The sequence below is a fragment of the Cyprinodon tularosa genome, unplaced genomic scaffold, assembly GCF_016077235.1.
Source record: "Cyprinodon tularosa strain WSP-4 unplaced genomic scaffold, ASM1607723v1 ctg133, whole genome shotgun sequence".
NCBI classification, from domain to species: domain Eukaryota; kingdom Metazoa; phylum Chordata; class Actinopteri; order Cyprinodontiformes; family Cyprinodontidae; genus Cyprinodon; species Cyprinodon tularosa.
In genome coordinates, this window is record NW_024038148.1 from 332673 (window position 1) to 350885 (window position 18213).

Consider the following 18213-nt stretch of genomic DNA (forward strand, 5'->3'; position numbering starts at 1 on the left):
ATAGAAAGTATAAAAACAAATCTACTTTAGCAGAACACCTGTGCAGCAGATCAAAGACGATTCAGGTGGTGTTTCATCGTGTCGGCCATGGTCTTTCCTTTACATAATATAATCTCCAGTGTCTCAGGTAGCCAACTGTCCATTTCCTTAGTTAATTTAATGCCACATTTTTAAATGGTGCAGAAGAAACAGATGGCTGCACAAACACTGCTGCCGATTCTTCTTTGCTGATATCAGACAACTTCTATTTATTTATTGGTGGACTGGGCATCGAGACCAGGATTTAAAAATAAAAAGTGTGATAGATCCCAGGACAAATGAAAGGTTGGAACCAGTTCTGACCGATTCCCGATCCTCCTCATCCTTAAACACTTATGCAACTAAAATGGGAAGACCGGTTTGTTGCCAAGTGTTTCTTAGAGATTAATGCTAGAAAGTTTATCTTTTCTTGATTGTCAACCATTTTGTAAAGTGCACCAGTCCCTCATGCAGAAAAAAGTTTCCACAACAAGATGCGGCAGCCATCAGTCTCTCATTAATTAGATGGTGATTTCGGGCTGGAAGGTTCCTTTCTTTTTTTCCCCTCCAAACATAACAATCATTTACTATGGAGGGAAACCTCAGAGTTCTATTTCATCCCTACTGACCGCCAGAGGCGGTGCTTCAAGCACTGAATGATCATTCTTGCGCATGCACAGGTCGAGTACTAATGACAACAAAGTCAGCTGTGACCTGCCGGGGACCCACGTGACTCTATATGGCCGGTTGCTTCTGTGTATACCACTAGTTTCCTGGCTGCTTGTTGCTGGTAGCCCCGTGACCGGGTTTGGTCGGAGCTGCGGGTAAGTCTCGCCCTCCAGGGGCTGCACAAGCTGCTTTCACCTTACCAGATCTGCAGTGACTGGTAAGTTTTCGTTCTTTTCTCAGCAGTAATTTACTGTTCGCTTTGATTTGCCACGTTAATTTTGTGGCTCTTTTGACTCACGGTAGCGTTTCTGCTCGCGCTGAGTTGTTTTCAGTTTGTTTGCCTAAGCCCACCAGTAGCGTTTCTGCTCGCGTTGGGTTCTTCTATAGTTTGTTTGCCTAGACCCACCGGTAGCATCTCTGCTCGCACTGAGTTGTTTTCAGTTTGTTTATCTACACTCACCAGTGGCGTCTCTGCTCGTGCTGAGTTCATCTTTAGTTAATAATCGATTTGCTAGTGGCGTTTCTGCTCACGCTGAGTTTGGAACCTCTACGCGGGTTTTCCTACAACGGAGTCGCCAGTAGCGTTTTCTGCTCGTGTTGACTTGTCGTTGGTGGCGGGCTGATCACGCCTTTCAGCAGTATGATGCTGGATAATTTATACTGCTCGACCTGTCTGGCTCCACTTCAGCCCGACGACGGGCATGACTTGTGTCCCTCCTGCCTCGGTGTGGAACATCTCCGGGAGGCGCTGTCAGATGACGCTTGCCCCAACTGTCGTGTCATGCCCCGGTCGGTCAGACTGGATCGGTTGGCTGCACTGGAGCAGCCTACCGACTGGGCGGGCGCTTCGTCGCGTGCTCATTTGCCGATGGAGAAAGCGGTGTGCAAACGATCTACTGTGGCTGCACCTTCGGTACCGACAAAGTGTGCCAGACGGACCGATGCAGGGAGGTTGTCCATGAGAGTGGATCATCTCACTACTGAGCTAGCCCAAATGAAAGCCCTACTCCAGTCCTTTCAGACTGCTGATGATCGTGGCACGGCTCTCCCTCCCGAGCAGGATGAAACGTCAGTCAATGACGACGATGCTGTTTCTGTGGCGGCCTCTGGCACCCATTTCTGTGAGGACCTTCCGGAGCTGGGCTCCGGGGCCTCTGGGTCGGACTCCATTGCCTCCCAGGAGGATACGGGGGAGTCTGTGACATCCGCTATTCGAACGGCTCTTGCCCGTTTACAAATTAGTGTTCCTCAGGCCCAGCCTATGGCTTCCAGCGCCTTCTTTAGGCGCAGTAGGTCAGAGACTGCCTTTGTGGTTCCTCCCTCGGCGGAGTATGTGTGGGAAATGCATGCTTGCTGGTCAGACACCAAGGCGCTTTCATGTCTGACAACGGATGGCAGGGTCCTGGCAGCTATGCAGGAGGCACCCAAGGTTGGCTTGGGGCAGATGCCAGCGGTGGAACCGGGCATTGCCTCTCTTATTATCCCGCCAATGCCCATTGTCCGCGTCCTCAGTGCCGTATTACCGACCACCTTCTCTGCAAGGCCAATGACTCTGGGGCCCGCATGGGCCGGATTGGGAACTCTCTCTCCCATCTTATGCAGGCCCTGTCTTCCTCCTTGGAATCTGTTCCACTGGATCATGCCACGCAAGGCCTGGTTGATGCATCTCTGCAGGCCTTTGCTCTTAGACGAGGGAATTTGGACGCACACTCTCCACACTGGTTCATGCTCGCCGCCAGGTCTGGTTGGCGCAGTCACTTCTAACTGAGCCTTGTAGGAGGACCTTCCGGGCCCTGCCTGTGGTCCCGGGGGAGCTTTTTGGTTCTGCGGCACTGGACGCCTTGGACCGTACAGCTCAGGCCTCTAGAACGAGGCAACAGCTGGCAGGGCTTCACAGACGTGATCGCCAGCCAGTAATCACCTGGGCAGCTGCGGGTCCTTCACGGAGGTCCTCAGGGCCTTCTCCTTCTTCCACTGAGCCCCAGGGTCTGTTACCAGGTCAGAGATTGGTCCAGAGACCTGCTCCAGATCGGAGAAACAGAGCTTGAGACCAGGCTGGGACAAGGTCCTTTCATCCCTTTCGAGCCGCGCAGTCTGGCCGGCGTCCTCTCAGGCCTTCGAAGGGCCGGGGGGCCCGCAGATGATGCCTTAGGGCCGGCGGTCGGTTATTTTTCCCCGGGACAGCTCAGCTGTGTGTCCACCCTGTCCCGGGGGTACCGTCTTCAATTCCGACGCCGGCCACCTATCCCTGGCCGGGTCAGGATGACTGTGATCCACGACCCGGTGAAGGCACAGGCACTGAACCAAGAAATCTGCACCTTGCTGGCCAAGGGTGCTATAGTGCCTGTGGACCCCCTGCTGGATCCAGGGGGCTTTTATTCCATGTATCTTCTGGTTCCGAAGAAGACCGGGGGCCTGCGTCCAGTCTTGGACCTCAGAGGCCTGAATGTGTACTTGAAGGCCATGCCCTTTCATATGCTGACCACCAAGGAAGTGTTGCAGGCGATTTCCCCGGGCGATTGGTTCACTTCCATAGATCTCAGGGATGCTTATTTTCACGTTCCGATCACTCCGCCCCATTGGCGGTTTCTTCGTTTTGCTTTTCAAGGGAGGCATTTCCAGTTCAGGGTCCTCCCGTTCGGACTTTCACTGTCCCCAAGGGTGTTCACCCGATGTGTTGCAGCGGCCCTCTCTCCTCTGCAGGCACAGGGATTGAGGATCCTCCCATATCTGGACGACTGGCTCATTTGTGCCGCGACGTGGGACCAGGCAGTTCGAGATACTCGGTTAGTGCTCCATCATGTGGGATGCTTGGGCTTGCATGTGAACATGCAGAAAAGCAGTCTGACTCCCTCACAGGAGACTGTCTTCCTGGGCATTGCCATGGATTCCATCTCAATGACTGCTTGCCCATCAGCCCAGCGGGTGGACAGTATATTGAGCGTGCTCCCGGAATTCAGGCGCGGCATGGCACTGCCTCTTGTGCAGTATCTTCGACTCTTGGGCATGCTTACAGCTGCGTCCGCCGTAGTGCCCTTGGGGCTGCTGTCATTGCGGCCCCTCCAGATGTGGTTGGACAGCTTGAATCTGGATCCCACACGGAACACTCATCGTCTCCGAAGACTTCGGGTGGGGCCTCAGTGTCTTCAGTCTCTGTCCCAATGGAGGGTGAGGTTGTTTATGACCACAGGGGTCCCGCTCGGTTCCCTCCCGTGTCGTCGGGAAGTTGTGTTTACAGATGCATCCTCCACGGGCTGGGGTGCAACCTGGCGGGGTCAAATGGCACAGGGGACATGGTCCCAGCGGCAGAGCAGGGAACACATCAATGTCCTGGAGTTACAGGCTGTACTTCTGGCTCTTCAGAGCTTTCTTCCAGGCTTGCGAGGAAAGCACGTGCTGGTGAGGTCAGACAACACCACAGTGGTCTTTCACATCAACCACCAGGGGGGAACGAGGTCAAGGAAACTGTTGTGCTTGACTCGACGGCTTCTGACCTGGGCAGCTCCACGCATAGCCAGCCTCAGAGCAGCCTACATCCCAGGGCCGGAGAACGTGCCAGCAGATTTTCTATCCCGTCAGAAGCCGCTTCCAGGGGAGTGGAAGCTTCACCGAGAGGTGGTGGAGTGCATCTGGAAGGTCTTTGGCAGGGCGGACGTGGACCTCTTTGCCTCAAGGGACGCATTTCACTGTCCCCTTTGGTTCTCATTGTACAACAGCAGCCCTCTGGGCCACGATGCTCTGACACACGACTGGCCCCGGACCCTCCTTTATGCCTTTCCGCCATTCAGCCTACTTTTTCAGACTCTCCTCAGGGTACGTCAGGAGGGGCACAGGGTTCTGCTGGTGGCCCCCTACTGGCCAGCGAGGACTTGGTTTCCTCTACTGTGCGAGCTCAGCTCCGGCTCGCAAATGCGTCTCCCCTCCAGGAGAGATCTTCTTTCCTAGATGGGGGGTCAGATTTTGCACCCTGAACCGGACCGGCTCCAACTCTGGATTTGGCCCCTGCAAGGGATACACTGGGTCCATAGGGCATACAATGGCTAATGCATGGGCGCCGTCCACGCGAGCTGTCTATGCTAACAAGTGGACGGTCTTTGCGACCTGGTGCCATGATAGAGGGCAGGACCCGGTGCAGTGTTCAGCTTCTGACATACTGACCTTCCTGCAGGCATTACTGGATCAAGGACGGTCTCCATCTACCTTAAAGGTGTATGTGGCTGCCATTTCCTGTTGGCATGTTGGGCTGAATGGTTGTTCTGTGGGCCGAGACAAGGATGTTATACTGTTTTTAAGAGGTGCTCGGCGTTTGCACCCACCCAACCGCCCTGTGGCACCGGCGTGGGACCTTTCTCTTGTGCTTGAGGCTCTTCGGTCCCTCCCATTTGAGCCCCTGGCGTCGGCAGACCTCAAATGGCTCTCACTGAAGACTGCGTTCCTTTTAGCTATGGTTTCCGCAAAACGTGTGGGGGAATTACAGGCTCTCTCGATAGCCGAACCCTGCTGCCGGTGGAATCCTGATGGCTCAGGCGTTACACTGTGGTCTGACGTAGCATTTATTCCTAAGGTATCACTGCCAGCAGGCAGTACCCAGCCTCTCCATCTTGCCCGGTTCGACTCCGGAAGCCCCTCTGAACCACTGTGTCCTGTTCGTGCCCTTGAGACATATATCAATGCCACGGCATCCTTCCGAAAGACAAATAGCCTTTTTGTTTGCTACGCTGGCTCACGGAAGGGTCAGGCACTTTCTAAGCAGCGACTTGCACACTGGGTTGTGGATTTGATCTCCAAGGCTTATGCCTTGCAGGACCGGCCACTGCCGGCGGGAGTGAAATGCCACTCTACAAGGGGCATGTCGACGTCGTTTGCTGCTATGACTGGGGTGCCATTGGATGTTATATGCCGTGCGGCCTCCTGGAAATCACCTAGTACCTTTACTCGGTTCTACAGGGTGAATGTGGCTGCGCCCCATCCGCTTCAAGGAATCCTGGAGCAGCATGCCTCTACATCACATTAGGTGGGTGGTGTAGTCGTTGTTCCTTGAATGTTGCTGATTCCTCGTGACCTTGTTGATATGAGTCATCCAGTGCTTGAAGCACCGCCTCTGGCGGTCAGTAGGGATGAAATAGAACGAAAGTTACTACCGTAACTACGGTTCTATGAATCCCGGATGACCGCCAGAGTGCTTGGTCCCTCGGAATCTCTGCTTTCGCGAGAAGATTGAGGGATTGATTGCCGAGTGCCACGTGACTATATAGAGTCACGTGGGTCCCCGGCAGGTCACAGCTGACTTTGTTGTCATTAGTACTCGACCTAAGCATGCGCAAGAATGATCATTCAGTGCTTGAAGCACCGCCTCTGGCGGTCATCCAGGATTCATAGAACCGTAGTTACGGTAGTAACTTTCGTTTTATCAGAACTCAGGACATTTACCATCAATTTAAGCCAGTTTTGTTTTTGGAGTATTTGCTTCTTCTAAGGAGAGTGTAGGCATAGTGGTTATAGCAGTGCGCTTGTGCTCTGAGAAGGTTGAAAATACCCGTTCGATCCCCTTAGCCTCCACTCATGGTTCCTGAGCAAAATCCTTAACCCCAAACTGCTCCCCGGGCGCCACACAATGGCAGCCCACTGCTCCCCAAGGGGATGGGTTAAAGGCAGAGAGTTCATTTCCCCATTGTGGGACAATAAAGGGATTTACATTTACCTAAACAGTAGGCACCTTTATTTATTTATTTATTTTTTACTGAGAAAGTTTGGACCTGAAACTTTGCTGAGAGGATTTATTAAATTGCAGCAAAATGGAGGAATAGAAATAATGATATTCATAGATTTTAATCATTTTGACAATTCTAAAAGCAGAATGTGCTCTAATACCTCTATGCTTCTATGCTGTTTATATGAAAATGTTTGTAAAGTGGGTAAAGTAAGGATTCCACCCTCAAAGCAAGTTATCTTTACATTATATTTTATTAACAGGACAATTAAAACTGCTGAACATGCACAAAGTAGTGGAGAGAAATGCATCACGGTTATATAATCAAAGTTAGACTAGAAACTTTAATGTTCTTTTATTTAACAGTTCAGGTAAAACAGACAAAGGCCACTTTAAACAAATGGGTGTTTAAATTGATTTAAAGCAACTCAGGGTTTCAACACCTTTACAGCTTTCTAGGAGTTTGTTGCGGAATAATCAATCAATCAACTTTTATTTATATAGCGCTTTACAACACACAACATGATGTACAGCGGCTTCTTGTGCCATGTTTTCCACAGATGACAGAGCATTCACTGTATGTAAATAAAAATATAACTCATCAGACAAGGTCATCTTCTTCCATCGCTCCACTGCCAACTTCTATAAACATATGTGCATCCCCGCTTTGGTCTGCAGCTTGGCATCGTTGCACAAATTAAATTGGAAATTAAAAATCGCTCACCAGTGTTCCCTTAATGATCACTTGTTGAAAGATGCTGACCATCGCAGACGAGTAAGGGCATGATAGACTTTGAAAAACCCAAATTCTTATCATTGATCATAGTTTCTGTCCCTGTCCACAAAGAGATGAAGATATGCAGATATTCACGTCACTAATTAATTGGTTTGTTTAGTTCTTTAAATGTCGCCTCCATGAACATCTAAACTCAAACTGTTAATTTATAAAAAGTTCTGAGTATAAAAACAGTGCAGGAGGAGGCGAGGACAGTGGGTGTAGCAGGTAGAGGGAGACCAGAGCGGAGGATTAATTCCCTGAAGTAAAGAGATGCAGAACTAAAACATTAATGAAATGAGGAACTGATAGTGGGGACCGATCTGGCCCAGAGAGGCCTGAACGAAAAGAGAAGGACGTGGAGGAGAACAAGGGAAGCAGCTCTTCGCACATACAGGCTCATGGCCATGTTTGTGGGGTTTAGATATTGGATCTATGATAGCAGGAAGATGTAGGTGAGGGTAGGACGCTAAAAAAAAGATTGTTTATTTACAAGAGCTGTACTTCACCAGACAAAAACAGTCAGGTGTAATATTAGGACCTGTGACTTCTTTAATCTTTACTCTGTCGTGACAAATAAAACCTCTGTGAAACTCTACGAAATCTCAAACCAAATTGCAGTTTGAGTCACTGTCAAGTTTGCTTCTCATAAGTTTATGATACAACAATCAAAAAGAGAGCAGAGTTGATGGAACGTCACTAACCTCAAAAAGCACTCAGAGTATCTTAATACTGTGCTCCTAGAATGAATTGAGAACCTGACAATGTGATGGGTGGGAGACGGTCTGTTTCCTGCGGCTATTCGCTCAGTCTTCCAGTCTCCCGGCTTTAATTATTAATGTTACATTGACACACCGCATACCAAATGAAGGAAAGGTTATGAGTCACAGAAATATGAGCAGGCCTGTTAAACAGAAGGAGGGGGGGATTAATAAAAGCTGAGAACTTTGGAAACAAGATCTAGCAGAAGACCCCATTGAAATCTGTATTACATTGTGAGGCAAGGTTATTTACACAGAACAGTTCAGTAGCAAGACCGCTCACTGTGCTTTACTGAACATGAAAGTATAATCTATTATAAAAGGAAAGGAAATTGGATGACAAACCTCAGCTAATAATGAATAGATAGCTCTGTCCAAGTGTTAGAATAATTGTATATAAATGTATCTGTGTAGTGTTATCATGCATAAAGCTGTGTGCTATTTGCATGTCTTTATGGCCATCTTTTCTGAAGTGTACTGTGATTTGTAAGATTTGCTTTTGGGGAGCTTGTGGTTGATCTACAGGCAGCACTCGACCTGCTGAACTTTGGTGAACCGCTTCAACCGCTTAAACTTTGACTGAACCCTGAAATTTATAGGATGTTTACTGAGACTGTAAGTCTGAATTTTTCATGTTGTTTCTGATCTCTAGAGCAGTCTCAGCTGTTGTAACAAGGGACCCCTAATTTCTAATAACTAGCAAGCAGAACGCTGGGACTGCAGAGTGAGGTGGAGATTGTAAACTCTGCAGTCTCTTCCTACTCTCCTCGCGAGTAAAACAAAATTTATTGTCTCTGTGCCTTCTTTCATCCCCCGTATGTATGTATGATGTTTTAGGTGCTTAGACCTGACACCAAGTAAATACCCTTTTATTCTTGATTTGACGCAACTTAGTTTTTTTTTTTTTTTTTTTACAGTTTTGTGTGAGTTTATTCCACATCAGTGGAGCATAAGAACTAAAATCTGCTTGTCAGTTTTTGGTTCTGGTACTGCAGCTTAGATCTGATCCAGGGGACCTGAGAGGTCTGGCTGTCGATCCACTGACAAGAAGTCTTAATTGTATTTTGGTTGTAAGCAATTCAGTCATTTATGGACTAACAGAAGTGTTTTAAAGTCTATCCTTAGAGATACGGCGAAACGCTGAAGGACTTTAGAACTGGGCTCATGTTCTCCACCTTCTTAGTTCTTGTGAGAATGCAGAAAGCAGCATTCTGGGTCAGCTGCAACAACTCTACTAAAGATGAACAAAGCAATTTTACAAGGTCCTGCTGAGACATCAGTCCTTTAATCCTTGAGATGTTCTTCAGGTGACAGAAGGACGAACTTGTTCCCGTCTTTATGAGCCTCTGAAGGATCAGGTCTAAGTTCATCACTACACCCATATTTACCCTTGATTGCTGCTTTCTAGCTGGATTAACTGGAGCTGTGTGCTAACTTTCAAACACTCATCTGTTGGTCCAAATTTACTCCGGTTTTGTTTTGTTTATGCTGAAGAAAATGTTGTTCCCTCCATGCATTGATTCCTTCTTAGCATTTACTCAGAGCTGGATTGGGTCAATAGAATATATCTACGGTCCCTAATGTAAAGTTGCCTACTGACCCCAATTAACTTCTTTCTACATTATAACAGTATATAACAGATTTCTTCCTCCACCTTTTTTTTTATTTCCCTTCTTGTCCCTCTAAAATCTCTTGAGATAAAAAAAAATACAACACATATAACCTGATGCAGTTCTCAAAAGAAAAGGAAACAGCTTTCCAAGCCAACCTGGGCCTGTGTGGAAAAGATAAACCCATGGAGGGATTTTGCAGAATTGTTTAGCCACACTAGAAGGTGTTAGCGCTCAAAACGAGTGGCCTAAGGTAATGCCCTAGTATCTCAATAAGATGTCGCGAGGGGTGCTGGTGCCTATTTCCAGCTGTCTATGGGCGAGAGGCGGAGTACACCCTGGACAGGTCGCCAGTCACTTTGACTATTCCACCTCAAAACCTTCAGGTTTTTATTCTTTATAGCCACCCCGATGCATAACCTAAACATGTTTATGCTTTATCTAGACTCTGTCCTGCAGAATTAATGGTTCAGTTATTAATTCCTGTGATTTAGAGGTTTTGGGCTAATATTAAATATTTAATCAGGAGTAGGTTTATTGGCCTCTTATTTCTCCTACAGATGCCATTGTTGCTGAGCCACTTTCTCCGTGTTGAATCCTGATCACTGACCATAACTGGGCAAAGCGAGACCAGCAGTATTTCAGATGCTCTTCCCAGTTCACCTCTTCCATCATGCGTTCTTGGGGTAACTTTGGTCTGTCTGCAAGGAAGGTTTCGAGCTGTTTCCCATCTTCCTCATTAGTGAATAGTGGAGTTTACTGTGGTTCATTGAAGTCTCAAAGCTTTAGAAATATTTTTATCATACTGTCCTGATGGATGTCACTGATTTTCTTAATTATCTTTTTTTTAATCTGGAGTTCAGATGTCGTTTTTTGACACGTTTAGTGTTAAAGTTTGACCTAACAAGGTTACAATTTTAGGTTGTTCATCTAGGTTAAATTTAAGTGATTTTTTTTTATTCAGATTGCTGTTCAACTTTCTAAAATGTAAATCTAAAAATCATCTAAAATGTACCCCCCTCCCTCTGTTAAATCATAATAAGAGGGAGAGGGGTAATTACTTTTTCACAAAGCTCAGTTTGGAAAACAGTTTCCTTTATTAAATAAAATCATATTTTGTATTTTCTAATTTAAGTGATCATAAGCTCAACCTCACCTTAAATAGGATTTCTTCTTCACAGAGAGGTTTTAGGGGCTTTAAAACCTTTATGAATGTTGATAATTCTGCTTATTTTGACCCTGATTAGTGCTTTTGATGAAACTATTCTATCATTAATCAGTTTAAAAAGTCTGAATCAAGTCGTCTTGTTTTTAACCCTCTTCTAAATGTTTGTGAAAAGAAAACACACAAAGCCAGAGTGGACTGCTGCCTCTATTATCCAAGTATTGAACGAGAGGTTTTGTCGGGACAAATCAATAGCGGCGTCCTGTTTCTCCTGGAACAGAAGTGACACAGTCGATCCTCTTGTCTTTCAGGGGAACAGTGGAGGCACGCTTTGTTTACGTCTTCGTTCTGGGCATCCTCTTCTCGGGGACCAAGGACCTGCTGAGATCCCAGATCATCACTGCAGATGCAAAGCTGAAGAGCAGGGGATTATGGGAGATTTACAGCGGCCTGGTTTTGCTGGTTTCCCTCTTGTTTCGGGCCCATAACCTGCCAGTGCTGTGCTGCTGCCTTTTGATCCAGACACTCATGGCTAGGTTTATCTGGAGGAAACTCCACTATGACGCAGCCCAGACCACCATCATGCACTACTGGTTTGGCCAGGCCTTCTTTTACTTTCAGGTGAGAACCACAACCTTATACATCTTCATTTTTCCAAGAAGTCCCAATACTGATATGAGCAGTTTTGTTTAAAACACAAACATTAACTCCTCTTCACATGTATTTTGAACCTTTTTTGTTCAGATTCAATACATCACAAACACAAGTTCATGCTTTTTCTCTTTTAGAATACTCATATGAGTATTCTAAAATCTCTCTCCTCCTCACATGGACCTGTTTCTGTGTGCTAATGTCCCCTTTTGTCAGATTAATGGACGAACCAACCTCACTTTACTTACTTACTTGGATTTATCACTTTATTTGGATTTAGTTTTTACATATGCATATATATATATATATATATATAGATATATATGTCTATATATTTTTTCTGTTTTTATGCTTATTTTTTTATCTTTATTATATTGTGTGGTTGGATGTGTGTTTGTATATATATATATATATCTATATATATATAGATATATATATATATAGATATATATATATATATATCTATATATATATATATACACTATATTGCCAAAAGTATTTGCTCACCCATCCAAATTATTGGAATCAGGTGTTCCAATCACTTCCATGGCCACAGGTGTATAAATTCAAGCACCTAGGCATGCAGACTGTTTTTACAAACATTTGTGAAAGAATGGGTCGCTCTCAGGAGCTCAGTGAATTCCAGCGTGGAACTGTGATAGGATGCCACCTGTGCAACAAATCCAGTCGTGAAATTTCCTCGCTCCTAAATATTCCACAGTCAACTGTCAGCTGTATTATAAGAAAATGGAAGTGTTTGGGAACGACAGCAACTCAGCCACGAAGTGGTAGGCCACGTAAACTGACGGAGCGGGGTCAGCGGATGCTGACGCGCATAGTGCGAAGAGGTCGCCAACTTTCTGCAGAGTCAATCACTACAGACCTCCAAACTTCATGTGGCCTTCAGATTAGCTCAAGAACAGTGCGCAGAGAGCTTCATGGAATGGGTTTCCATGGTCGAGCAGCTGCATCCAAGCCATACATCACCAAGTGCAATGCAAAGCGTCGGATGCGGTGGTGTAAAGCACGCCGCCACTGGACTCTAGAGCAGTGGAGACGCGTTCTCTGGAGTGACGAATCGCGCTTCTCCATCTGGCAATCTGATGGACGGGTCTGGGTTTGGCGGTTGCCAGGAGAACGGTACTTGTCTGACTGCATTGTGCCAAGTGTAAAGTTTGTTGGAGGGGGGATTATGGTGTGGGGTTGTTTTTCAGGAGCTGGGCTTGGCCCCTTAGTTCCAGTGAAAGGAACTCTGAATGCTTCAGCATCCCAAGACATTTTGGACAATTCCATGCTCCCAACTTTGTGGGAACAGTTTGGAGCTGGCCCCTTCCTCTTCCAACATGACTGTGCACCAGTGCACAAAGCAAGGTCCATAAAGACATGGATGACAGAGTCTGGTGTGGATGAACTTGACTGGCCTGCACAGAGTCCTGACCTCAACCCGATAGAACACCTTTGGGATGAATTAGAGCGGAGACTGAGAGCCAGGCCTTCTCGTCCAACATCAGTGTGCAACCTCACAAATGCGCTTCTGGAAGAATGGTCAAAAATTCCCATAAACACACTCCTAAACCTTGTGGACAGCCTTCCCAGAAGAGTTGAAGCTGTTCTAGCTGCAAAGGGTGGACCGACGTCATATTGAACCCTATGGATTAGGAACGGGATGTCACTTAAGCTCATATGTGAGTCAAGGCAGGTGAGCAAATACTTTTGGCAATATAGTGTATATATATATATATATATATATATATATATATATATATATATATATATATATATATATATATATATAAAAAACTGTCACTGGAGCGTGTAACAAAAGTAATTTCCCTCTGGGATTATTAAAGTATTTCTGATTCTGAGAAAGTATAGAAAGGAATTCCCGCCTTTTCCTGTTTGCGGCTTGTAACATTAGCATGAACATTTTCCCTCTTGTTGCGTTAGCAGATTTTGATGCGCTGAATGTTGAAGGACATTTTTGCAGAACTTTAGACGTTTGATCATTTTCATCCTAAAAACTCCTCGATTTATTATTGAACTAGATATTATTGAGCTCATCTAAATGAGTTTATGCCTAACTCTCTCTGTAAACCAGGATCTGAATCTGTTTGGAGGCAGACTGAAAAAGTGGGTTTGAACCGGACCAGAGTTCATAGGTTTTAATTCACACCCACACAAAAGCTTCGGACCAAAAGGGATAAAGAAACTCTGGTCCATTTAAATCAGACTAAATGTGTGTGTGAACGCACCTAAGTTACATAGGGAAGCATGTTAAAGTCACCTTTTATAATTTATCCATTTTAGCTGTAATAATGTGATTAAAGAGCAGCTGAAGGTTGCTTTGGCAGATAAATGTCATTAGGATTTGATTATTTGTCTCCTCCACTGTCTGTTTGAGACTCCCTTAGAGTAGACAGCTTTATCTGTTTTTGTTGGAGACCACCAAACAATCAGCGTCCTTGGACATAGTTTGTGTTGCTATTTTTAGTTAATCAGCTTTTTTGTTTTTTGTTTGGAATAGAAACAGAAAACCAATAGTAAAGACAAAGTGACCTCTACTCATATTGTCATCCTGTTATAGTATATGTTTGGCCTTTATGGTCTTTAAATAGAGACACAATTTAGCTTATCTTAGTTATGGGTTCATGTACGTGACGGGAGGCGAGTAGTTTCCAAACACTGCAAAACACTAACAAAGGAAAGCCATTTTTCTTTTTTAATAAATGCATATAACCTTGTTTGAGCAGGTAAGACAATTTGCCAATGAAACGAAAATATTTAATGTTTAAAATAAGAAAAAACAAACAATTGCCTTGTATTATTTAAAGTGAGTAATACAGTATCTAATTACAGTGGCACAGGATGTAGTTTACACTGCAATCGAAGGGTTGTCGGTTCAAGTCCCAGCTCCCGGTTTCAGTGTTTTTTTGTTTTTTGTCCTTGGTGACGACCCTTCACCAGCATTGCCTACAGATGGTGGTCAGAGCATCAGTGGCGCCTGTGTACGGCAGCCTTGCCCTGTTTCCCTTAGCCTAGACTCACAGGAGCAGGCAGCTGCGTCGTCCTGAAAGCCCCGTATGCAGACAGAGCAAAGACAGCAGAATGGAGACCGGCTCCATGTTCCCACAGCTGATAACACATCCGCAAAGCTGTTGATGGATTACAAAATTTTATTTAAATGTCTATAAGTGTTTAATAGTCTAAAAGAGATAATCCTCCTAAGTTAAAGCAGGCATTATGGTGTTTGCCTAGTAAACCAGCAGTAGAATAAATGTGGGGTTTTAAGCTTTCTTTCATCATCTTTCACCTTTTGAAAAACATTTAAGAATTTGTCGTCACTCAGTCATGTATGCACAATAAAACAAAAACAAATTTCTATCCTTTAAAGAACTAGTAGTGCAGCAATTAACACCAAGTGGTCTCTTTGCACCAAACTTGTTTTTGGGCATCAGGGCATCTGGTGTGCATTTAAAGTGAGTTGTAGATGCCATCAAGGCACGTCTAAAGTTCCAGCACCACAATGAGAGCGGCGAGTCTTGCAGAATTTGAGTATTCAATCGAACATCTGAACTTATAAACCAATCAGAGAACTGATTGAAAAGCTTTCACTAACATCTAAGCTGTGATCTCTCCCTGCAGAGCTGTCAGCATAAAACTTTTAATTCTGCTGTATAATAGTCTCTCTTATTTTGTTTCTTTTAACTGCTGCACTAAAATATTAACCTAATTATCACACAGCTAGATGGTGATAATTAGGTTTAATTAGCATGTTTTCTAAGCCAAAGCAAGGCTTTGTTTTGGGCTACTCTATAAAGCTTAGATCTCAACGCTAATTCTGATATTTTGAATTGAAAAATCTTCCTGGATGGGAAGCGAAACGTTTCAAACTTGGAAACAAAGTCTAGTGGATTTTTTTTTTTTTTACTTTTTTGTAAAAAAATGTATCATTTATTCATCTCATAATGTGCGTGCCTTTATTTACGCTGTTTTTGGTCAAATTACATGTATGCAGTGTGGATTCAGGCAGTGGATAGAAATGCATACCAGTACTTTATTTGTTGCATTTCAATAACACTTTAACAACAATGACGGAGTTAATTACAATCTAGATTCAGATACCTATTGCATAATTCTGCAATTTAATTAAGTTTCTAACAGTTTATTCTCAAAACCCCAATTCACAAAAATCTTCAGTCGATTTATTCATATATAAAAGTCAATTTTATATATGAAAGCTTAAAGAGACCATTCGGTGATATAGACAGATCCACACTCATACATACATTCCAACTTAATCAGTTATACATCTATGCTGCCAAACAGGGGCGCAGATAGGTTTTTGAAACTGTGGGGGACAGTTACTATAGGGCTTGGTCGTCGTGACGTAAGCACTTTGCGTCGCCGCCATGTTGAATGCGTCTTTTACCGCGGCTCAGACTACTGCCTATGACTACCGCATACTGTACTCCCTCTCAGCCGTGTTTTAATTTGATTAATTTCACCGTAACTTGATTTCAACCATGGTAAACCGTTGCTGTATTGTGGACTGTAACAGCTCAACACATGATCGGCATGGGAACAACATAGAAAATGGGTTAACTTTCCACCGCTTTCCTGACTGGAGGCGTAACCATGGAGACCAAGCATCAGAGATAAAGAGTCGTCGGCTAGCTTGGATCGCGGCTGTAATACGACCTAACATAACTTTCCACAGTATTCCAATGTCAATGAGAGTGTGTTCCCTGCATTTTCATTCTGGTAAGTTAAAGATGCACGGTTTTATTTTATAGCCTACTTTGTTTCTTTCCTTCAAAGTTGGGATCTTTTACGGGAAAATAATAAAAACGGCAGCGGGAAAATGCTCAAATACGCGAGAAACCCGGAGGGTTGGCAGTTAACGTTACTAACTACACCTTTGAAACACATAGCAGCTAGTTAAAAGTGCATTACATGCGTGAGTGGTTGTTAGCACTAGCGGTTAGCAGTTGCTAAACTAGCAGGTTCCAGAGCCCGTCTGATCACAGCTTACCTTCGAACGGATTACTGTGTTCCCACTGTTTGCTGGCTTTATGATCTGCAGCTCCTGAACCCATCCATTCATGAACTGCACATGAGACTCCAAGGACTTGTAGCTTGGGAACTGTTTTGAAGTATAGGCGCTCACTCATCGGTGCTCCACTCATTGTTTGGAACTTTATATGGATCCAAATGATTAATAATGCTGATTTTGTCACCATACCGGTCCCTGGCTTCTCTATTTAATGTGTCCCGGTAAATTCCAGATCTTTTTCGGGATTTTAACATCTTTTTTCTCTCTACTTCTGTCTCTTATTTCAACAACAACGTTGTGTCAGAGCTATGCTTACGTTTGCGTAGCAGTCAGTATGGCTGCGACGTCCCACAATGCAACGTGGATCCCGAGCCCTATTACTGGCTATTACTCAGCTATGACAACCCATCAATCTTAATTGCCCATCATTGCAAGAAAATAACATGTATTGGTACCAAGTACACACCAAACATGCCACATGACGTGTGAAAAAAAAAAGGTTTTATTTAAACATGGACTGACTTTAAGTGCAGGCTGTAAACACACAGAAACACGAACAGCAAAGCCTACATATATACAAAAACAAATTTGTAAATAAGTACTTTACATGGCTTTTCAATAAATGGCCTCAAATGAAGAAAGTTGTGTGTCTACTTTGTCAAGGACTCTGTAGAACTCCACTTTGTGGTACTCCACAGCAGATTCTGGCCTGTGTGCAGGTGCTGGCCCAGAATATCTCTTTGGGGGCCTATGTGTTCGAGATAGAGCAATGGGCTCTAGAGACAGCTTCTCAGCCATATCCACTGCTTCCTTAAAGACTGCCTCAAAGTGGGCTGGCTTTTTTTGTCCCGTAATCTCTCTTGGACAACTGAGACTGCAGAGACCATGCCCTCCAATGTCTGGGTGCTTTTTTGGAGCGATGTATTCAGCACTTCCAGTTTGCTCATTACATCTAAGGCCAGTGAGCCCCAGTAGCCCCAATTTCAGTAAAATCTCAGGCTTTTAAATGTTGTAAAATCACCCATAAGTTTTAGGTGTTTTAGTCCTTTATAATTAAATTTATACATTCAAAAAACATAAGGAAGTTATTATCAACGTCTCACTCTACTTTACAGCTTTGTATTAACATTGCTTTAATGTGTGTTATTGTGTACAGCTGGGGATGTTAAGGGCCACGTTAATTATAGATAAAATAATTTACTGTTCTGTAGTTTAATCAATTGTCATATTTGTAACATCACTAGTCTTTCCTGTGACATGCACCTTTTATTTATTTATATATACACACACACACACACAAACACACATATATATATATATATATATACACACACACATACATATACATATATATATATATATATATATATATATATATATATATATATGAGAGAGAGATTCTTTCCTCCGAGTTACAGTGACATAGACAAACTTGAAGATACATGACATCCTCAAATTTCTATTCTATTAAAATTTCTGTATCTGTATAATGGGTCTGTTCTATATGTTGTCTTCTCAATTCAGAAGGCCCCATGCCTGTCTTTGCCTAGGGCCCCAAATTTCCTAAATCCGCCCCTGTGTAGTGGAATTTGTCTAGCTTTGAAGTTTGTTTTTCTCATGATTCAACCTGTAACAACCTAAACCATTTGGCTTGGCATAAATACGTAGCCTACACATTTCTGAAAGACCCCCAACAACTCCAGAAAAAGTCGGAACAGTCGATTTAATTATAAATAAATAAATGCCAGTCGATTCCCCCTGCCTCCCGCCTTATGACATTGGCACCTCTCTTCACGCTATT

General features: G+C 44.3%; 1 protein-coding gene across 1 annotated transcript in view; it reads left to right on the forward strand.

Annotated features, from left to right (window-relative positions):
* Positions 1-18213, forward strand: part of pigg (phosphatidylinositol glycan anchor biosynthesis class G) — a 166448-nt gene that overhangs the window by 111745 nt on the left and 36490 nt on the right. Inside the window, exon 11 of the mRNA XM_038277616.1 lies at positions 11020-11329. Coding sequence (XP_038133544.1) covers positions 11020-11329 — 310 coding nt within the window. The remainder of the gene's footprint in view (positions 1-11019; positions 11330-18213) is intronic.